Source organism: Gobius niger, assembly GCF_951799975.1.
Source record: "Gobius niger genome assembly, chromosome: 4".
Lineage (NCBI taxonomy): Eukaryota > Metazoa > Chordata > Actinopteri > Gobiiformes > Gobiidae > Gobius > Gobius niger.
Genome location: NC_136855.1, coordinates 25754190 through 25777787, shown reverse-complemented (window position 1 = coordinate 25777787; position 23598 = coordinate 25754190). Strand labels below are relative to the sequence as shown.

At 41.0% G+C, this 23598-nt stretch overlaps 1 protein-coding gene across 3 annotated transcripts in view; it reads right to left on the bottom strand.

Annotated features, from left to right (window-relative positions):
* The window catches only part of unc13c (unc-13 homolog C (C. elegans)), a 78135-nt gene that overhangs the window by 35109 nt on the left and 19428 nt on the right, over positions 1-23598 (bottom strand). For all 3 annotated transcript variants that reach the window (XM_079554562.1, XM_079554563.1, XM_079554564.1), the window contains exons 9-16: positions 19938-20079; positions 17398-17567; positions 16041-16156; positions 15716-15879; positions 11724-11874; positions 11263-11331; positions 4117-4206; positions 2942-3070 (exon numbers count right to left, since the gene is read on the bottom strand). In XM_079554562.1, coding sequence (XP_079410688.1) covers positions 2942-3070; positions 4117-4206; positions 11263-11331; positions 11724-11874; positions 15716-15879; positions 16041-16156; positions 17398-17567; positions 19938-20079 — 1031 coding nt within the window. The remainder of the gene's footprint in view (positions 1-2941; positions 3071-4116; positions 4207-11262; positions 11332-11723; positions 11875-15715; positions 15880-16040; positions 16157-17397; positions 17568-19937; positions 20080-23598) is intronic.

Here is a 23598-nt window from a genome sequence, read left to right as displayed (position 1 = left end):
TCTCTGCCCGCTCAGAGCCAACAATTTATTCTTGGTTTGTTGAATTTCGACTCGGTGCAAGTGTGACTGACCAGTGCCGATCTGTGCTCATTTTGGAACTGTCTCGCTCCTGGGCCAAAGCGAGCTGTGCTGACGTGAGCATACTGCTGGCCTCTGAGGAAAGTATACTTTCATAAACTCTGTCAAAGGCAGTATTTGTCCACAGTCTTCAACTAGCGGCTATCTATCAGGATTCCTCGACACGCCCGCGACTGCAGAGTGCTACGTGAAATGGGAACACTACATATACAGAGTAGAAGCAGTACTGCATCCTGAACCGTGTCAGGGGGACACGTGCTACTTGGAAAAAGGGCAAAGAATACTTGGGTAAGGATCTAAACTAATGAGGCTGAAACACACTCTTAGTCAGGGTAGGGATATGCACTTGCATTTGTCCATTAGCATACAATTCTCACTGTTCTTTTTTTTCACAACACCTTTAACGTATGTAAAAAAAAAAATCTCTCATCTTCCAAAGCATGAAGCTGTGGTAGTGAATAGACCGTGTGTATGCATATTACTGTTAGTAATTAGTACTGTTTTCCATCGGGCTTTTTAAACAAGCACATTGTTTTTTCAAGCAAAAGCTCCATAATCATTGTTTTTAAAGCAAGTTGTGAGCTTTAGAAGATGCAGGCGTACAATGTATGTGGAAACAGGCATGAACTTTAGGTGCGCTTAGGATGCTATTCATTTCTTGCCTGTGCATTGTTTTGAGACTTCTTTACATTTTCTCTCTTTTCAGGCTTTTCCAAATCCCGTTCTGCCAAGATTTAAGAAATTTCACCTTATCCTCCTCCGTTGCCTTCAGTTATTCCACACTGAGGCCAGAAGCACAGACTTTGTTGTTGTGTTAGACCGGAACACTCATAATATTTCGCCGGCTGCTTGGTGTGTCATCCATAGTGTCGCCTTGCTCACTCGCTGTTACCAGCTACCTCATACTCTGCATATGCCGAGTCTCGAGCTAGTTGTGAATGCGAAAAATATGTATTGTAATGACAGAAGCGTCCAGTTTGTGTATGTCTGCTGTGTACAAGTCATTGATTCAGGGGTTGATTCATGTTGGAATCTCAAATTATGGAATCATGAACAATCAATTATTGTGAATGCATTTGGCAGCACATTTTCAACACGTCCAGGAGTTTTAACATTTGCGAACAGACTGAAATATAACTAGTATGAGAAGTGCATGGATTACAGAACTTGTTTGTTGAAAAACTACAAGGTTAGCATGTTTCATATACATAATAATATCCCATGGGACACGGTTTGCATTTTGACGATAATGCATAACAAATAATTGTGCAAAGGCTGCAATCTTTTAAGTTTTGCAGCCTTTGCGATTTGCAAACCTAAATCTTTTTAATTGAGATTTTAATGTGATTGCGATTAATGTTGCTGCCTACTCAGGAATCAACAGGGAAATGTGTTAGATGATGGTATAATTAGTACGTGTGTCTATCTCAAGGCTTTGGTAATTGCTTACAACCCCTTAGGCTGTTAAGACAAAGCAAGCCCATAATTCAACATCTGAGCAGATTGCACCCCATTATAACCTAAAAAGACATTATCTTCAGCTGCGTGAAGGCCATTTTCTTTGGGTAGGAAAGCGTAAAATAATCAGGCGGAGCAGCCTGTTGGTTGCAATGGCATACTCAGGTGGGACCAAGCAAGAGGCACATAAACATTCTTATGAAGGAAACTAACCAAAACCAACACAACTGATTATTGCAAACAGACAATAGTGTATTTTTTTGGATTGCATTGTAATGCAGTGAACCAGAGTGTAAATCTCTGCTCTAATCATCCCATAATCCAAAATATTTATTAAAGTTTTACTGTCACAACCTCTTTAACAAGAGCAGCTTTTGGTATGACCATGGGGAATACTTTCATACTAACTTTCCAATGGACACAATGTGAATTGTTACAGCCCAGTAAATGTCACCCATAATATATTGTCTATTGATTTCCAGCCACACCACATGGAATTTATATGTTCCCAGCATTGTTGCACTCACATGTGGAGAACACACTAAAACCGAAAGGGCAACCATCATGTCAGCTTTATGACACGCTGAAGGTGGTGTAAGAGAAAGACATGCCAAAATGAAGTACAGCTGCTGACAGTCATACTAGTTTGAACGTCATTTTCTATTATCACTTTTTAACACTTTTGAACACAAGTAGACACAATGAACGTTACAAAGTCATTTTCTATTAATAGTCACGAAATAAAGATTACACTGTGCTAAATGTGAACTGTATCCAAGCAACTATTCCTGGTTTGTACATCAATCAACTAAGCAGGAGGGCCGAGATACTCTAATTAAAAAATAACACTACTGACTGATTTCTCAGAATTCATGCAAGTTCATGAATATTTTTTGAAAAGCAATGTTTTTTCATGAAGAAAAGATCAGATCAAAGTCTTACGTTTAGATATTCAGCTTCAACTCGGCAATATAAAAAATCCATACTGGAAAAGAAGTGCTAAACCTACTTAAGTACAACACACTGTAGTTGCGAAGTGCAGCACTTCAAAGGCACTTCCTGTGATGATGCAATGTACAGTATGAATATCCCAAAACTCTGGGGATGCCACTTGATTTCACTAAGTGAGGCCAACATCTCTTCATTTACCATGGAGCTGCATCAGTTTACTCCTCTTCAAACCAAAGCAGCTGAAAACTCTCTCCGTTACTCCACTACACATCAAAGTCTTGAGATCTTGAACAGTCAATTTGAAACGAAAGGGTCATTCTGCATGACATGAGCCATAAAGCTTTTAGGCTAAGTGCTTTTCTTCATGCCAAGTACAAAGAGGATAAGCCCGGCATGAAATGATCTGAAAGTCTTGAGGTGAGTTAGAACAAAGGGATTTGGTAAAGCGGTCTACCTGGTCCAGCAGCTGGTTGTACAGTTCGTGACAGTTATCGAAAATGTATTTGTACGTTGAGTCCAGACAGGCTTTGACGCAGTCCTTCACCACCATGCTGGCTCTGGGTGGACTCTGCAGCTCTTGTACCTGCACAGACACAAACAAGATTTAATTTCACTGCGCTTTCAAGGTTATTCGCAAAAACAGTGTGGGCCGCCTCACACCAAAATCAATGTATTGTATTTTACTTCAATCAAGCATATTGAAATAAATAATGCACACAAGTGTTAAGTGGCCAACACAGATTCAGTCTTCATTATGTGAGACCAATCATTTATTCTTGTATATGGCAACTAAGCAAAAGAAGATTATGTTATTATTTATGCTGGTTATTTTATTATCATTCCCTTTTGTGCCATTGTGAGACATGGCTGATGGCAAGTAGTTATCATTAGAGAAAAACTGTTTTGACGCATCACCTTGCAGAAAAAGGTATCCTCTTTAAGCAGTGGATTGTCTAGGCCCACAGCAGTTAGCACCGTGCAAACAGTCCAATTGTATTCAGAATTATGTGACACACTCCTGGGTTGATATGAGGCTGTTGTGTCATGCATGTAAAGAAGCACACTAGCAATTCCTTGCTTATACATACCAAGGCTGGGAATGGCCATGACACAGACTGAAAGCTTTGCTAACCTAAAGTGACAGTTTTCATTCCTTTGCTCACAGCTGCCATCTTAGCTATGCCTCAGTGGCTCGGCCGTGCACCCCCCCACTCGCACCACGACCGATCAGAACGGAGAGCTGCTTTTCATATAGCCCTCAACTTGACGTAGTGTTTGGGAGGAAGCAAGGGGCTGTGAGCTTTTTAAGCACAGGCAGACAAAAAAAAAATCAAGGTCAATATACATAAGTGTATTTCATTACTTCACTCCACTATTGGAAAAAGGTGGGAAATAAACACTCAATCTTTTTGTGGCGTTGCGAGTGAAAGGTTTTCAGGCAGTGTGTTGGGATTGATTTCTTCTGGATGAAATGTGGCTAAAATCAATTTGGTTTTATGTTATTAATTGAATGGTGGGAGGTTTTTACAGCCATGACCAGTGCTCTGTGTCACTTAGGCAAGGGTAAAAAAAAACAAAGCAGTAATAAATGCTCAAAATCATTTGCAAAGGTCAACTGTTTTGTGTTACCTTCATCCTGAAAAACGTGATGCTGGTTAGTAGATCAACCGTGGACTTGAGATCTTGAAGTCGCTCTGGGTTTCCAGCAGGGAAGTTGTCCTGGAAGACAAAAGAGAGGGTAAGCGTCCTGTCAAAAATGGGTGTCTTAACATCACACACCCACCGAAGCACATCACTTAGCCCAAAACATTAAAATTGATTACAGAGCAAAGGCCAGCAATCATAGGGAAATGACTATCTGTCTAATCGTTTAGTGGACAGGGGAGTCTCTGTTGATGAAAGCCTCTATTTCAGAGCCATGAAGTCATCAGGCAGTGCACAGGAGCGTGACTTAGTGCATATAAAGCCCTGACAGCCCAGAGCCAACTCATCACAGGCCCATAGCCCCCTTCCCTCTCTCACAGCCTTGTAATAAAATTTAGCTTGTTTTCTGTTCCTCCTTTTGCTTGTCAATAAATGCACACAAGAGATTCAGAGAAAAAAAATTGAGTGAAAATCCTTCCAGGTGCCGCCTGCAGGCTTGACAACGAAACCACCAAGATTAAGGCTCGCAAGATGAAGCAAAACATATTAGAGGGCTTTGAAGTTGACCAAACAACTCCTGTTTGCGAAAAGTTATTGAAGCAATATCTCCACATCACATTGCCAATAACTATATTTTCTAAACCTAGCATTCAGGTCAGGTGTCACAGGAGCTTGGACAGGTTGACTGATTCTCTATCCTTGTTTGAAAATCCCAAGAATCAACAGGCATTATCACAAAGACACAGAGCGTCCAGTCAGTAAAGTGTCTCATAAGATTTGATTAAATGGTAAATGGTCTCGACTTATATCGCACTTTTACCCAAAGCGCTTTTAAGGAACCAGTCACCCATCCACAGTCGCATTCATACACCAAAGCGTAGAAATGTGAAAACACAATGTCTCTGACTCATCAATAAAACAATCATTTGCTTCCCTAGTGAACAATACTAGACTAGATTCAAACCACTGCGTGTATACTCAGTTTTTTTTTAAATTTCCAGCAGCTTTCCTCACAACAGCAGCGCCTTAACACGATCTAATGCCAAAACAAGCCTGACACATTTCCCACAAGCAAATGTGAATCCAGTCGTATGTGCAAATACCGATGGAATTGCAACCCCCGTCCCCGTCACCCACCGCTCTCTGGGCAAACAAATATGCTGCGTAAAGAATATCTGCATTTATTAAGCATTTCATCACTATTTTTCCAGCTTTACAGTCTAAACATGCACTAAACTGTACTACCTAATTCAGACTTGGAGATAACATTGACCTAAAGGACAAAATAAAGACAAAAGCCATGGGAAAACTCTTGATGACTTAATAAAACTACACTAACATCTGTTGTGCTGTCACATAAAGAGATCCCACCCTGAACATAGCTTCAAGGGGATCTGTTATGTTACAGCATTAATGTTCCCGTTTGTACTGCTAAATCGAAAAAGGGTACTGTATATCGACAAAAAAAACAAAAAAAAACACACACACCCTAATGACAAAGACTTCTTGCAGATGTCAGAGTTCATGTTTCAGCACTATACGCTTTCTATCACCTTCAAGGCGCAACTTAATCTCGCTGCATCTTCGGAAAATACTGAATTTTAACCGTGTCGAGGAAGGTGTTAAAAGAGGAGAAAAATCCATTAACAGAGTGAATAAATAAAATAAAAACACCCTCCTTGATGTTAGCAGAGGTGAGCTGGGTGCAGGTGGGTCGAGTCGTGCGGGGCTGAACGGAAACAGTAATCTGTCCTACTTTATCTCGGGCAATTGAAGTTGATGTCTTTTTTAACCCAGTCACAAGGGAAGGCAAACTTTACCTAAAGTCAGGTAAAGTTTGAAGGATTTTGTCTTAAAAAGAATCAAAGGCTGAATAGACAACGGGTAAAAGGGTGGATTTAAAGCAATGGCGCAGAGGTGGTGCATACTAAAACAGGAAAGTATCTTGCGAAAGGTAGGAACAACTTACCCAATACCTTTCAGAATCTTAATCTGCTAAATGATGTGTTGAGACAGAGGGATTCTAATGAGATGGTTAGAGTGAGGGTTTTTTTGGGTGCTGTCTGACCTTTCCAATGAAGGTTTTGGTTTCTGCTATGATTGAGAATATGTCATTTATACCATTCAATCTGCTTTTATACAAAGTTAAATTTAAATAGTACAATGTATTAATTAGGGCTGGGACAAAATATCGTATTGGACTTGGATCGCAATACCAAGTATTGATATTTTATCAAGTATCGCAATACCTTAAATGCTTTTTGGGTTTGGAGGTATTTTTTATCATACACTTTTTTTCCCCAGAAACAGTTACAGCACTTTGTGTTAAAGCAGTAAGTAACTCTTGCCCCTAGAGGCCATAAGCGCAACTGCAGGTGTCATAGTAAGTAGCGATTTTTTTACTTATTAATTGTCTTGGAGAGTAAATACTACACTGACAGGAAAGGCGAATGGAGAGAGGGATATTGTACATCCAATTATACAATGGAAATCATTTTTTTCACTCAATCTTGGCTGTAAATACTGTTTAAAATGACGCTAGCCCGCAGTTAGCTTTGCCCTTTAGCCTGTTAGCTTCTTCTTCGTGATTCTATTAGTGTGTATTGCTTGCTCCGGTCCGGTGGCAGTCAAGTTGCAAACATGGTTTTCTTGCCAGAGACACCAGGGGGAGATGAAAGACCCTCCAATCATGCCATAAACACTTGTATTATACCCACAGGGACTACGAAAAGGATTTATTAAGGTAAACACGTTACTTAGTACTGATTTAATGCACTTTTCAATCTAATCACTTCAGTAAATGGTATTTGGTTAACAAACTTGACTTTTTACACATTTTAAGGTAAACATATCACTTGTTATAATTACTCACTGCATCGCAATACATATCGGATCGGCCCCTGGGTATCGTGATATGTGTCGGATCGTGACAAAAGTGGATCGTGCCAGCCCTAGAATTCATGGCATAAGTCTCTTCTCTTTCAGATTCTAGTTAAAATAATTGCACTCCCTATCCTCTGTGGCAGGTGACGACAACGTTTCTCTTCAGTTTGAATTGTTGCTTTGTTTGTCATAAATTTGAAAGGATTATCATGGGATTAAGCCGGTTTAGAGATTATCACAATAACTTGCACCAAGGAAACTGCAGCTTTGTTCCAATTCCCCAAGGAAATACAAAGTCCCTTCAAGGCATTGTAGATGAGTGCTGTATCCCTGAGAGACACAAGCTTTTCTGTTCAAAAAATATATCATTTGAACCACACAGCTTTTGTGTAGTTTATTACGTTTTGCAGTCTGAAGAAAATTAATGTAGTATATTCAAGATCTATGGGGTAGTACAAGAAACCTAAAGGAGGACAGTACTGACAAAGCAATAAACCAGTCTGTGTAAGAGGCAACATTCTTCTGGGAAAGTGGGCACATTTTAGAAGAATAGTGCAAAAGTCCCAAGGGTGCGGACTGCACAAACATCAGTATGAATAAGTGTCCAAAGTGCACAGGCCGCCCAATTCCCTTGCAGCAGGCATTGAATACCAGACCTCGGAAAAAACAAATCTCAACTGAGACGAGCGAGCGATCCCGGGTGACACCACGTATCTCGACAGTTAAGGTAAAGTTTAACTGGAAGAAACGCATATGTGGCAAAATGCAGAATGGCAGATCACTCTGTGCTGATCCAAGGCCTCTGTTTTACAAAAGCAAACTCAATCTTCCTCCGAATGTCATTATGGGGAAATCCATACGGTGGACGCTCACACTGGCCAGATCAGAATCTTATTACCATCCGATAGTGGCAGCCTGGCCTGAGGAGAGAATGGGGAGTGAGCCGCTGTGTGCGTGTGGGAGAGAGAATGCGGGAGAGAGTAGTTGTGTGCATGTGCGCGTGTTTGCAAGAGAAGCAGTGGTCTGTGGCAGGCTTGACAAGAGAGCAGCAGGCCAGAGCTGGCAGGTGAAGCCGATGTGATTTTCCTTGACTGCTTTCAGCGGACGCGTCATCACTGCACTGCAAAATATAGGATGGCTCAGCGAGCGTTTTCGCATATTACTTACAACAGGGAATCTATATTGAATGCATGTTATGTAATTCCCCTTTGTTGCTTTTGTTTGTCCAGTATCTGCATGTACACTGACTGTGTTTTTTTGTTTTTGTTTTGTTTTGCTGTATCTGCTCAAAATTACAAAAATATCGGAGAAAATAATGGATATAGTGTTAACTTCCAACTTTGCTCTTGACAGTAAGGGCAGAATTGTGGTGCAAAACTCCCTTATAATGTCACAAGTTCCTAAATAGACTCCGGAGTTTGGGAGGTAAATGAAGCGCAGTGTAGATTTCATCCCCAGTACCGGTTACACTTGACTTCGAAGGTGGCTGATGTTAAGGATTAAGTGAAAAACAGTGGTTACTTGCAAGTTTCAACTAAAGCCCATTGATTCAGTAATTAATGTGCACAGACACGGATCATTATCTGCTGACTACTTTCATTATTACAAGTCCTGCGAGGGCATCTTTAATGCGCTTGTACATATCCTTCCAAGCTTTTCTAAGAAAAAAGAGGGAAAAAATGTTGTTGCATTAAGTCCAGGTTCTTTTTTTCTCCCCACAAATGCCAAGTTCTTTGTTTTTGTTAAGCATGAAGTTTGCATGCAATAAGCGATAGCCAGAATGTCATTTGTCATTTAATTTAAGAGACCAGATTGCAACCTTCTTAGCCCCCTCATCCTTTTTTAGATTCATTTTCTCCTGTTGTTCATCCTAATTCCAATCCCTCTCCGGGTTTCCTTCCTGTCTCTCCCTAAATCCTTTTTATCCTCTCCTCACTGCACCTCCCTGTCCCTTCAAGTCCCTCGTCTTTCTGCCTCCATTGTTGCTGCCTAGCTGCCCTTCGATCACACTTTGTTTTGCCTTTGTAGACAGACAGTGGGATCCACTCCTATCAGGGTGTGTCTCTTGTAATCACATGTGGCCTCACACGGTGCGCACCGGAGAAGAACAAGGGGGCGCCACACAATCAGCTCCTCACTGACACATGGCCTGTAGTGTTAAGCTTATGGCTGCGGTCTCATCTTACAGTTACAGCTCAGTGTGTGGAGCATGAAGGGGACAAGTAGCGCTGGCAGGAGCACACCTGAGTCTGGGTTTGGGAAAGAGAACAGAAACATCTGCGCCAGAAAGAGAAAAATCCACAGTTTGTTGTTATACCTGATAATAATGTAAAATACATCCATCCATAAGGAACTATTATGGTTAATTTTTAATTGTTACTGAACTATTTCTACCTCAGCCTTGATATTTCTTATTGTAAAAATTAAGAGTGTGTGTTTAGAAAGCTATCTACAAGCACAAGTCAAAGTGAAACCAATTGGAACATGCAGGGTCTACTGCGCCAATGAAATAAAACACCATTCCAGCTATGTTTTTGATGAGGGAATACATTATGACATAGCTTAAAGCTCCTACAAAGTCGGTGTAGCATAGGGCTTTTAAATAAAGGTCATAAGAATTCAATCACAGCAGCAGAGCAGTCAATTTACCGGGACCCTAATCCATGTGATTCCTGTACGGTTCAAAAGATCCTAATGAACCTTTCATACTGGTATATTTATTTGTGTCATCATTGGCGTAATTTGTTTGTGCTGCTTTAACATTTGGTTATCATATTGTCAATGTTTTGACATACTGGCTTCATACATTATTCACAAAAAGCGCGTTGCAAGCTCAGTTGGGTGGCAGCCACAGGAAGCACTGCCTCACACCACATATATAGACATGGACACTTGAACAGCGTTAACACACATGTTTGATCATCATAATACAGCTACTATAGCTCGCACAAATTATTAATAACACAATGAACAATTAAATTCACTACCACATGTCTACAGCCCTCCAACATCGGCAATAAATCACCATGAAGCAAATGAGCTAGTACTGCAAATTGGCTTGAAAGTGGAGGTGATTTGAGAGAGGATTACAACATTACACACCCATTGCCATAGCGCGTTGTCAAACAGGCACAAAACTCTTCATGGACATGCTGCCTCATATCTGTCCGAGCTTCTGTCCATCCACCGCCCAAGCAGAGCCCTACGCTCCTCCTCGCAGATGGTTTTGGATGTGCCCAGTTCCGGGTCCAGGCAATAGGCTGATCATGCTTTTTCCGTGGCAGGGCCAGAACTGTGGAACTGTCATCACTGAACTGCCACTGTTTAAGTCCAGACTAAAGACTTAATCAGACAGGCCCTCCAGAACGCCTAATGCTGTATTTTGTCTTTTTTTGCCTGTGTTTTAAATTTTACGTCAATTAATGTTGATGTTTTTCTATTCTGTTTTTATTGAAAACATTTTGGTTTGCCAAGAAGTGAAGTGAAGTGCTATAGAAATAAACTTTGATTGATTGATTAATTGAGAAAAAACGCCACAGCAGTCAGACCCAGCACTCCAACACAAACTAAACAGCAATCCTGGGGTAAATCTCTTAAAAATGTCACTACCAAACAATCCTTAAATGGCAAAAGTACTTTGACTTCAACCAACCAACCAACCAACCAATCAACTAACCGACTGACCAACCAACCACCCTATCAACCAACCAATCGACCAACCAACCAACCAACCGACCAACCAACCGACCAATCGACCAACCAACCGACCAATCGACCAACCAACCGACCAATCGACCAACCAACCAACCAACCAACCAACCAATCGTTGTGCCTGTGTTTTAACATTTTACGTCAATTAATGTTGATGTTTTTCTATTCTGTTTTTATAGAAAGCATTTTGGTCTGCCAGTGTAGAAGTAAAGTGTAGAAGTAAAGTGCTATAGAAATAAACTTTCATTGATTGATTGATTGATTGATTGATTGAGAAAAAAACGCCACAGCAGTCAAGCAGAAAAGGAGAAGTCAAGATAAAGACTCTGCACCCAATCAATCAATCAATCAATCAATCAATCAATCAATCAATCAATCAATCAATCAATCAATCAATCAATCAATCAATCAATCAATCAATCAATCAATCAATCAATCAATCAATCAATCAATCAATCAACCAACAAGTTGAAGATGGTTTCAAACATTCCTTCAAATTGAAAAACACATGGTGTGAAACATGAAACATGTACCTACCCGATATTTGGAGAGGTCAATCCGCAGAGAGTTATGAAGCTGGTCCAGCAATTTGACAAACTTCTCTCTCTGTCAGAAAAAAAATTACAAAATGTCATGAATGTATGATATACACATACAATAAAAACTTTGGATTTTGTTAAAAGGCACCATAGAATGCTGCCAAAAAGACTATGTGACATTGTAAATACTGTATTTGGCTCAAAATGTGAACAAACAAAGTCAAAAAAGCTTATGTTTAGACAGAGCAACCATCCATGTCAAATCCTCCAGAGGCACAGACGTGATGGTGGTAAAGGTTCAGCATTAAAGTGTGCTTTAGTTGTTTGAGAACTATGTTTTCTGTTTGTCTAGAGGCTTTCCGAGGATCAAAAGTCAGGGCTAGTAAGGCAACATTATGACCCAGGACTATATACCACTGCTTTTGAGAGGCACAGGAGCAATAAAATCGGTGCACTTACCCCGAAGTTGGAGGCAGCAAATCTGTCTGAAGCAGATGCCGTGGTTGCGGTGGTGGTGTGGGCGAAGTAAGCGTTTATGTTTGCGAGCAAGTTGCTCATCACTGCTGGCACACCCGAGCACATGTATTTGGCAGAGAGACAGGAAAAATGCCTGTGAATGAAACAAGCAGCGGTTAGCAATCCATAAGGTGAAATCGAAACACAACTAATTATCATGAGTCAAACGTATTTGGTTTGAAGATGCTCTATAATCCAGAAAGTCTTAAACCTGCCCCGTATTTTATGCAAACCCGTAAGAGACAAAATTATTTTTCTATTTAAGAGTGTGTGAATTAGACAATAGAAAGTGGTCACTAGCCACCAGTCAGATCGGAGACTCCTCGGGGTACTCGAGGATCTAGCAAGGGGAACTATTTCCGGTTGAAAAAAAATAAAAAAATTGTTTTCTGAGAATTGTTGGTTTATTTTGAACCCAACATTGTCTTTTTACTAACAAATGGCGCTTTTAAGTGATCGCTTTTAAACTGCAATACCCTTGAGGTCCCTGAGATAGGGGTACACGGACTACCACTGAAAGGTCCAAGGGGTCCAAAGACAGACAAAAAAAAGGTTGGGAACCACTGGTCTACTGGAAACAAAAAAAGTATCATCTTGGAATTCTCATAAACCAGCAAATCTACCAATTAAAAACAGCTCCGAACAAAGAAAAACAAAAGTACGGTTAGCCAAAAATCTCAGCTAAGCCTCTGTTCTCAACCCTACAGAGAACACAAGTTTCGTCGACACTGCAGTACAGTATTTCTTTGCAGTACTCACCGTTGGACTCCCGAACATATTTTAATGTTCCAAACAATTACTCCTGAGTCCTGCAGAAGAGTTACTACAAAGGTACTTAACTGCCTGCCACTTGCTCATGTAATAACAATATATCAAAGCTATTGAGCTGTAAATAAGCGCTGAATAAGAGATATAAGTCTTTAAGAAAGCAGAGCTAGCAACTTTGACTAGCTCTGGCTAATATGATTCATAATTGCATTCTAAAGACCAGAAGAAAATGGGCGCATTTTACTGTTTTAGGAATAATGCAACACCTCACTGTATGCAGAAACAATAATAGCAACTGTTATGTGATTTAGACTAGAATCACGGCTAAAAATATAGAGCATATGTGCTTTTAACAACTCACACCACTGCAAACCCAGCGTTATACCTCCTACATCATTATTTATGGTGCAAGAGAAGCCGCTACCTCCATCTGGATATCTACTGTATGTAGCACTGCCATCCAGTTAGCCCATACATGTATACGGAATGTGTACAACATGCAAGTGCTGTATGTTCAGGAAACTAAAACGATTTCAACCTCTCTCTCTGCCGTGCATCCGGGATCCATATTTTTGAACTAAACGAGAAAGTTGTAAGCGTGCAAAAAACAAGCACTTGAAATTAATTTAGCTTCAAGCTGAAAATAATCTGGCATTACTCAGTGAATAAAGAGGGCAAGGCAATTAAAAATACTGTAATGAAACAAAAATAGTTAAATACCCCAACTATATTAACATGCTAAAGAGGTTAGGAAACAGAAACCCGAAACCCAGAAAGTTTGCATTTGAGGTGATTTAATGGAAACCTTCCGGAAAAAAAATATTTTCTTTTATACAGCACCATCTTTTTTCTTTCAAGCTTTTATAGTCTAACCACAGAGCGATGAATGTAAAAGCCTGAGTGATTCTTTGCTACTAAAAGTCAATGTGTTAGAGAGGCTGCAGTTTTGTAGAGTAATGATTGCAGTTTTACTCCCATCCATGGCGTTTGGTCCAGCACACAATTCTACACAGATCCACCAGCACGCGCTCATCAGGAGGCCTATTTAATTACTCTGCTTTCAGCCTCCAAATTACCCACGCGCACTTGGGGTTAGGCGAGCGGAGAGACTGATGCGGGGAGAGTGATGATGGCATCCGCTGAATTCCCATGGTGCGTTTAGAGCTCGATCTCCTGAGTCAATTTTCAGGGGGGAGACATCAGTCGTACCGGTGTTCCCGTGTCTTGATTTTTATGAGGGCAGGAGAACTACTGTGCCCTAAACTCCCATATAATTTTGTGGCCTTAGATTGCTGGCAAAATGAAATGCGAACAAGCAGGGGTGTGTTGGGACACTAACGAGAATACAGGGGGTTGTGGCTGCCATGATTTATGCAGCCATCAGGTAGGAGTGACTGGGAGTCACGGTTCTATGATGAAGAAACTGGAAAGGTAAAGGCTTTCATAAATTCCTGATGAGGCATAATAAGCGCTGGAATGGAAAAAAAAAAGCACTGAGCAGAGACTAGATTGGAAGCCCGAAGCGGTGACTCCACCAGAGAAAACTGGTAATAGGGACAGTAAATGCTTCACTTGTGTGGACTCAAATAACCTGGCTGCCTTCCACATACCACAATGCAGTATCTCTAAAACAATAGCCTGTCACCAAGCAACTCAAAACCAGCTAAAGTAGATTTGCATCATGACAAAACAATGTAGAGGCTCACAGTGGAGGCTGTCACAGTCTTCAACATCCACTCATTCACATTACTTTGGTGGCTGCAGCTGAACTATTGAACTGAACTGTTCTAATTTACAAACATATTTAAGCCGTGCTTAGATTTGTTTCTTGCTGTCTTCTATGTAAATCACAGTCCTCCAATAACTTCCGAAATGGTCAGGTTTTGTTTATTTGTCTTTTAGAGGAGACGGTATAAGACCCATTACTGGGTGAGTGATGGTAATAAAGCATGAGCTCTTGGTCATAAATAATCAGAAATAACATCTTTTTGACAGTTTATGATTAGTAGTTAAACCTATAATCAACGCTTCAACAGAACTCAACAAATACAGTATTTTGTTATATATATTATGACTGGAGAAAACAGCAAAATGTTTTCGTAGGTTGAAATTCGTCACGACTCGACTCAACTGTTGTAATGCCCTTTATGTTGGTTTGAGTGAAAATGCACGTTCACGGCTGCAGCTCGGCTTTTAACTGGAACACGGAAACATGAACACATCTCACCGATTTCATCCTCACTTCATTGGCTGCCTGTGCATTTCAGACTTGATTTTAAAATTATTGTATTTACTTTTGACCTGACCCATATGCCTCGTCTCGTGCTCTCAGGTCAGCAGATCAGCTGCAGCTTTGGTCCCGAAAACTAAAAGGAAGCTTTGTGGGGACCTTGCTTTTTATGTTGTTGCCCCGAAGCTGTGGAACTCGTGCCTACAGGGATTAGACAGGCTCAGTCTCTGCCTGTGTTTAAATCCCTCTTGACAAAACACCTTTTCTCGCAGGCTTTCAATCACTGAGTGAGATGTGTTTCAATGTTCTTACTGTATGTTGCTTGCACTACTGGATTTGGCTTTGTCTTTTATTGTTGGGTGTAGTTTGATGTATTTACTGTATTTTTGCATAATTTATTAAGACTATTATTAATCCTTCCATTGTTTTAAGATGTGTGTACGGCACTTTGGTAATAAAGTTGGTATGGTATGGTATGGAAATTAACATTTTTATTTGTGTCTCAGATTGATGTGCGTCCTGAAACTTCAGCAGTTGTGAACCGCTGACCTAAGACCTATTTCCTCCATATGTGTCTTAATTAAGGTATTGTGAGCCTCCTTACAGTATGGGATTGCATGTAGGAGAAACTGAGCCATTGGATGGAGATATTTATAGCTGTAAATGGTCATGAAAGATCAGCCGGATGGAGAGGAAGGCCAGCCAGAAGTGTTTATGTCCAACCATGATCAATATGACCATTGCAGGTTAGAAGTTTTCCACGGAAACTACGATCAATCAATCAAACTCAAGAAGAGTTCAATAGTCCTGCGAGCTGGGATTCTGCTGAGGAGACATCTTTACTAGGGCCTCCTCTGGCTCCCTTCTCCTCCACTCTGCCCAATGAGACAGTGACATATGGGTGAGGCAAAAGGCCATAGATCAGGGTGGTACTAACGTCATAGCCTGATAGATGGACTCCACTCCGTATCTCATGGCGAACTCGTCCACTATCTCCTGGGACACGTCGTCATAGTAGACCTTCCACGCCTCGTCCCCTTTCACCTGCGGGATCTTGACCACGCCGCTGCTCTTCACCTCCGTCAGGTAGTGGAAGAGGTTCTGTGAGTGGCATGGGAGAGATAAGACTGAGTGGGCGACGTGATGAAGCACTCTGTCACAACAGGTAATGAAAGAGATGTTTCTGTCTGGGAGCGTTCGCCTATAAGTGAAGATTATGGCTCTGTCCTGCTGTAACTGGACTGTCACATGATGATGCTTACCTCGTGAAGGCAGGTGTACTGGCCGTGCGGTGGAGCCACATTCTCCTCTCCCTTCATTTCGACGCTAATCTTCAGCCGGATGGCCCCGGAGACCATAGACTTGTCAGTTCTCTTGTCTGAAACACACACGTCGAAACTGTATCAAGATGTACAGTCCCCAAAGGCAAACTGCCGCAAGGAAACCTGTCAGGAGCATTGGGTGGCACATCTCCAGATCCCGAACTAGGATTTTAGAACTGATTACGTAGCGGGGAGGTTTTTTTTAGCCCCACTATGCGTAATTTGGGATGATGGGGGAAAATAGGGTGAGGAAACCTACACACACAGGGAGAACACGCAAACTCCCCACACGGCTCAAGACCCAGACCTTCTCGCTGTGACCTGAGAGTGCTAGCTACAGCATGCAGATATCACTGCCTATATAGACAATTCAATTGTTGTTGTTTTTCACTTAGTATGATTAAAGAGTGAAGTCAAATTTTGATGATAGCTATAAAAATTGTACCATTTATTTTGTGAAGTCAGGAAGACTTTAAAGATAAACGGACTTGAGCCCAGGAGGCTGAAGGGAATATGAGGCGCTGTGCTTCAATCCTCGAGCTCCGTTTGTCCTTGCCCTTCGTTTTCTTGGATTTGTTAACAACAATATTTTAGATGTTGGAAGTCCCATTGATAATTGCTCTGCTCCAGAATATTATCTCATGTACAAGGACGAGGTATTTCTTTCACACTGGATGGCGTGGACCCAATAACACTCATCGCAATTCAGATGTACACATTAGTATCAGACATTTATTCTGCTGTGTAGTGTACTGTTACGCTACAATGGAATCTAGCTCTCCAACAATCAGTCATAAGACCTTGTTGTGAAATATAATGTTAGAAAATGATCGAGGCCAAGAATCAAGGGGATTTTCATCGGGGAGTAGCTTGAGGGTAGACTCCCACGTCAGCAAAGTCCTGTTTAAACATTCATCGAGGACGTTTAGAGAGGCACAGAGTAGCGGTGGTCAGCAGGGTTCACTATTATCACAAATTGCCTCACTTTAGCTTGAGAGGCAAACAATGACAGCACCAAAGCTAGTCAGTAGGCCTCAGGTGTGGAGGTATAGCTCCCTTTATGCTTCCATTCAACCTTTTGTGCCGTGTCATCAGCCAGGCCCTACATCAAGTGCTGAAAGTGAACCACAAATCTCCAGTCAGAGGGAATGATGGGAAATAATGACCTTAGATGAACAGTTATACGACCAATGTCTACTATGAATAACCTCACGACAGCACTGTTAAGATAAGGAGTATGTCAGCAACTTGGCATGGCCTACCTTAGTATGTGGCGGAAGATAGAAATGGTTCATACCTAAATTATACCAAACGTCCATCTCTCCACTCAGCGTGCGGACTTCGATGATGGTTTGGCCCAAGAAATCATCGGACTCCCTCTTGAAATGCTGCTTGACCCGCGATTTGATGTCATCGTCCTCATCCCACACGCGCACCTTGATGCGGTCTGTGGCATTGTGGCACTCACTACGATTTGGAAGATGATTACACCCAAGACAAAACAGAAGCACGAAGACATGAGCAATGACAGGAGCATATTCAGTGACAGCTCATCAGGTTGAGGGGAGTCAGTGGAGCGGAATGACAGGCAGAAAAAGAATTCAAGAAGAAATGTTTCTGACAACAACCATTTCTAACCCCTTAGCAAAGTACGGCATGGATGGCAGTTCAAATGCAGGATTTGAGCGTGAATTAAGCAAGTGAGCTCAATCAACATGAACATTACGAAAGCTTTTTTGTTGTTGTGAAACCTGAAACATCCACACTAAAAGAGTCCTGTAGAGTTTATGGCTAAACCTATAGGGCTACACTATTGAGATGATTCAAAAGAAAACTGACATGTCTTTTCTGTCACACAAATTACTTGTTTTTTAGGCATCAAAAAGAGGACAGTAGACAGTACATTAAGATAAAGCCAGCAAATGAATTTAGTGGCTTTACAAACCCAACAAAACATAAATATTGACATTATCGTTCATGACTGTGATGGGGGGCTGGGCCGGGTTGGCTATGACATAGAATTGTATGACCCAGACCAAAAGGCCTCATTGTGAAGTAGACTATTACTAGCCTGGCACAGTCATTCCCACTACTATATCCACAAGATCAACACTTGATTTCAGGCACATATTTGTTTCGCTGTAGTGGTTTGCAAAAATAGTAATCAAGTCTAATTTGCAATACCACAGGTATTCCATTTATTTTTATTTTCAAATAAAACATCATTGCGTAATGTGACCAAAGTAATAACTGCTTACACTTGTATTGTGCTTTACAAGCCTATGTCACATGATTCTCAAAGTTCACTGTAGTCATTATTCATTCACTTCACACTTGGTGGTGGTAAGCTTCATGTACCGAGTGGCAATAATGTGTTGTTTATATCCTGATCTCTTATATCAGTAGCCCTGCTGGATTATTTTTTATTATTTAATTTGCCCCGTAGTGGCTGGAATGAGTACTGTATACTGGTTATTTAGTAAAAGAAAATTAATAACTCCGCACAGGATTGGGCTAGAGATTTACTTTTTTTTTTGACATACTCAGGGATTTGTGCTCTACAAGTCAGGGGCCGGGTTTAAATCATCTCACGAGCCGGATGTGGCCCGTGGGCCGTAGTTTGAGGGCTTTAAATAGTGTCTTCCTTTGAAAACCAATAATAAGACCCCACTATCGCAAATTTGGTATTTGATCAATATGTGGCATTCACGATTTACAATGTGATGATGTCATAATCTCAGGTGGAGGATAGGAGCCAATACAACTCTATGGGAGAAATACAGTTTTTGTAAGAAATCTTCAAAACAAACATTAACAAATCTTTTTCCTCATCAGTATTTGACAGTGATTGGATTCCCAAACTGGCTGTATTATTTTTACGTCTGAAAGTCCTTTCAACTGGACACACTCATTTTTAATGCCACTTTTGGACACCTGTCAGAGAAAATAATTGGACATTCGTTAAGTGCTGACAGGCAGCAGATAATGAACTTTGATACAGTTTTTGTTTCATGTGGATTCTTCCAATAATGACTGAGATATTCTCCAAAAACTAAGACAAAAACAGCTGCCGTTCACCAGTTACCACAGTTACCATAGTTACCGAATGTTGTGATGTCACGTGAACGCAACCTATTACTTACTTAGCCTTCGCCATTCAGTTTTTCAGTAGCAAGATTGCTAAATTAAGCAGAGCTAGCCTCCCACCACAGCACTAAGTTCGAGATGCGAGTCTGACTGTTAGGTTCTTGAATTAAAAACGACAGATTACATTTTGTCCTAATGACGTCTGAGTGCAACAGCCAGTGAAACAGCGCATGCAGTGTTTTTCCTTCTATTTTTTGTCAAATCCTTTTCGAGAGAGACAAAGCCTGCTGCATTTGTCTCGGACTCTGCTGTCTGCCAAGCACACACTAATGCATTGCTCTATTAATCTGCATCCCTGTAGTAATGGGAAAGAGTTTTATTACAGCCACTGCTGGAGTCTCATTACAGGTGTGTCTTTAGCAGCTCCTGCATGCAGAAACATTGAGTCTACGGGCTACGCATTATTCAAATAAGGATTCTAAACTATATGCTTGAATGTTGAAAGCGGCTCTAGATTCCAAGATTTTACACGGATCAGATTGCACAAAAGGTACCTTAAATCCTGTTAGTCACACATTATTACAAGACTAAATATAAAAGTGCATGAATCTGGTCTTGCAGTTTTGCAGATCTGCAGGGCAAACAAACCTTATTGCTGACCTTGAGGAAAAACGCAACCTCACAACAATTTCACAAAGGCTCTCATCCATAGTGTCATAGTGTAGGCTTTAGAGAAAATACCTTACTTACAAGAAAAACTTTTCATCCCAGACAGGATTGAGGTTTCCAAAGATAGTCTTGGTCCTGCGCTTGGTCTTGCCCACTTGGACTGTTACGTATGGGTCACTTGAACCAGTCTTATCCTTGGCCTGAAGTCCCTGGGCACTCATGACTACAAAAGAGAGGCAGAAATTATTCAAGAATGTGTGACTTTTTATACATCTTCAAACGGCATTCAACCCCAGTTATATTACAGCATAATGCGCCGTACACCTACTCAATATTCAGGGCAGTGTTACTGTCTGTATTTTCTGTCAGAACTTTGTCATGCAGCCAAACTTGAGGTTAGTGTCTTGCCAAGAGTAAAGAACTATTTCCTGGAAGATCCTATGCCCATCCCAAACTGTACCTCTGGACTTTCTGTATTAGGATCAGTTCTGTAGCGGTAGCCAAAGTGCTTACAGTATTTCCGCTCCCACAGCAAAGATATCTTCACATATCAATGAAGAAGATCACTGATTGAGAATCTCCCTTCAGCACATGGGCTGGAGGTGCAGAAAGGCAGTAGTATTTCACAGTGCCATAAAAGGGAAAAAGGACACTGGGACATTAAATATGCATTAGGGACGGTCTAAATTATTCAAGGTACATATATAACCCACAGCTCGATGTAGACAGGAGCTAGTGGGCAGGATTCAGTGGCTGGAAGGGCCACGACCAGTTTGTTCTTGGGATCAAAATCAAATGCCTCATCTCCAAGAAGATGGGTCTGATACAGCAGTGATGAAAGCAGGTCAAAAGGTTTCGGGGGGGAAATTAGCTTCTAAATTACTAATTATAAACCAGTGCTACTTCATAATAAATGGAGATAATAAAATATACAAATGAAACAGAGAAACATTACATTATGTTCAGCTTGGGGTCAGTAACAATACTATTGAGTCTTGTATTGCAGTAAAGAGTGATGCAGCTCATACATAGCTATTGTATTGTAACAAACACGCTTTTATCTTTACAGTCATTTCATTCACAAAAAAACTCAATGGCTATTTTGACCAGTCATATTCTACAAGCTGCGAAAAGGCACAAAAAATATGCCAGCTGGGAGGTGGTAGGGGGTCAGCCCATCTATTAAGACTGTCATCAGATTTGTGTTGCATCTGCCGCCCGTTCTACTAATGGAACATTGACTGTAAACAGAGCAACTCGCGGACAGCGCCATGTGGTTCTTCCAAGTGGTGAGTGAAGCATATAACCGCACAGTAGATCTAAATTTGGACTCTTAATAGAAACCCCTTTGTGACTCACAGAGGCAACCCTGGGTATTTCTCGTGTCATTCTACTCCCTTTTTCCGGTTTTCTTTTTTCTCACCACAGTGGCCTTTCCCCCTGTACTCAAATTCTCTTCTCTCTGCAGTCTATTGATTGATGCTGTCAGAAATGCAAAGTGGGCAATATCTGAACTCCGCCTGGCACAGTTACCGCACAGATAGATGGAATTGTTGGAGGTTATGTGGCTTATTCATGTCCTTGCCAATTCAGTAACAAACCGGCTTTAGGCTCTACAGTATTGCTTTAGGTTTGAGCCATTTTACAAACCTCCTTATCATTGACTATAATTCATTCACTGAATAATGTATCTAAAAAAAGCAATATTCAGGGACAAAATGAAGCGAAATGTGAACTCTTGCATGTGTTATACTTGATTGGGTTGGCAAGACTCAAATATCTAGAGCCAACTCTGCCTAGCCCCAAAACTCGTGGAAATGACATTTTGACTGACATTTCTGAAAGAGTTTGAGGTGTAGCTTTGGGCTAGGTTTCTAAATAGTGAACCGTCCTGATGGAATAACTGTCTGAAATGCTCCTGAGCCTCTGATAACTGCCAGCTACACCCAAAGTCTGCAAAATAAGTAAATATATTTCTCTATAAACATGTTATAAACATGAAAAATATGTTGCAACATAAATGTATGCATGGTAGCATATGTTTCTCTTGCCTGGAAAGATCTAACTTTTTTTTTTTCCCCAGCCAATGCCAATTTTTTTATTGTTTGAAAAATGTTTAATTCAAAGCAGCCACTGCTAAATTTCACCAATTTGGGATCCTTCCCCACTATAGCCTCAATCCCTCAATTGTGTACACACTGTTATCAAGACAGGAGCAAAGTAGCGAGTACAAGCTGGGAAATAGCATATAGCTATCTGTGGGCACGTTGCACCTAATTTACAGTTTGAAATTACAATTTTAGGGGCCCGAATCTGACATGTAAATGGAAGAATGCTGTCTGTCTATAAACTGCATACATGATTCTGCTGCTTATCCACTTTTGCACGTGCTACTCATTTTACACATGAGCAAATGCTTGGTAAATGACCCCCTGTGTTGTATATTGTTAGATTTTGCAACCAGGGATTAATAGTAATCTGTTTATTATTCGTTACATTGATTTTTAAATTGAAAACACAAACAAAATTATCTAGAAACGTCTGCTACACTCATTTTTCGTTTCATGTAATGAAACAACATTACTATAAATAGATCAAATTTTCAATTTTCAATCTGAAGCTTAAATAGAAAGATACATTTTGAAAGCACAGGCTCAGAGCGTGATTATATCATCATTTATAATTTATTCGTCTGCAACAGCCGGAGGTTTCCTCTGTACGGGCCACATTATTGTCCAGCTGCAACACTGACAATTGCTTGTCTCGCACCGATGGAACTGGGCATTTTCTGATCAGGGAAATCAAACGATTGATTGATTGATTTCTATAAACGCTGTATAAATGGATGTATGGCATCATATTTATTTGCTCCAAGTTGTGCTTATCAACGCATCGGGGTCACGTGGCTCGACAGCTGTTCTGCTGCTGCAGTGGACTGTTGCTAAACTGATTTGTCATTAGCTGCTCTATTTATATCACACTACTGGCGTTGTTGAATCAAGTTTGTTAAGTTTGTGGATACGGCATCGTGCACATGTTTGAGAAGGTTTTGGAACCCTGCCTGGATGTGGTGATGTCCCACGCCTGTGTTTCTTCTCTGGTGAGCACTGGACCTGCACTGTTTAGAATATGACAGAACTACAAGTGAACTTTGGGACACGGACGTCACCAGGAAACATGTGGGAAATATTATATTTTCCTTCAGAAATTTGCCAAAGTGAATTCCTGCGGCGTGACTTGTCCCTTGTGTATTTCAGCTTAAAATGCAAATTAGGTGTCGTGTTGTGGCACATGAAGGCGTCTTCTGGTTTGTTTACTGAGAAGTGGTTGTAACTGTTTTGGTGTCAGGGGTGTGCGTGTGTGCACTGTGATACGCACAAATGCACAAACAGTTGTACCGAAGTTGGTGCGCCAATGTCCTGTGTGCAAGCAGACCTTCGCTTGACTGTTCATAACTTTATTTAATGACGTTAGACCGGTGACCCGCAGTATCAGGGACACGAGTCTGTGTGAGGCAGGATGCTGCGCCTTGACCTCTGAAAGGGTGTAGAGTCAGGGCGTGTCTGCATCTATTGAGCGCAAAATCTCGGAATGTACACAAGAGCTGCACGAGCCACTGGACTCCAGAAAATGTTAGATAGTATCTGTGTGCATGATTTTCCTGATCATAAACTGCCTAGTTTTACAAGGAAGCAAATGTCAAAAATAAGTGATGATACAATCACGCTCTGATCCTGTGCTT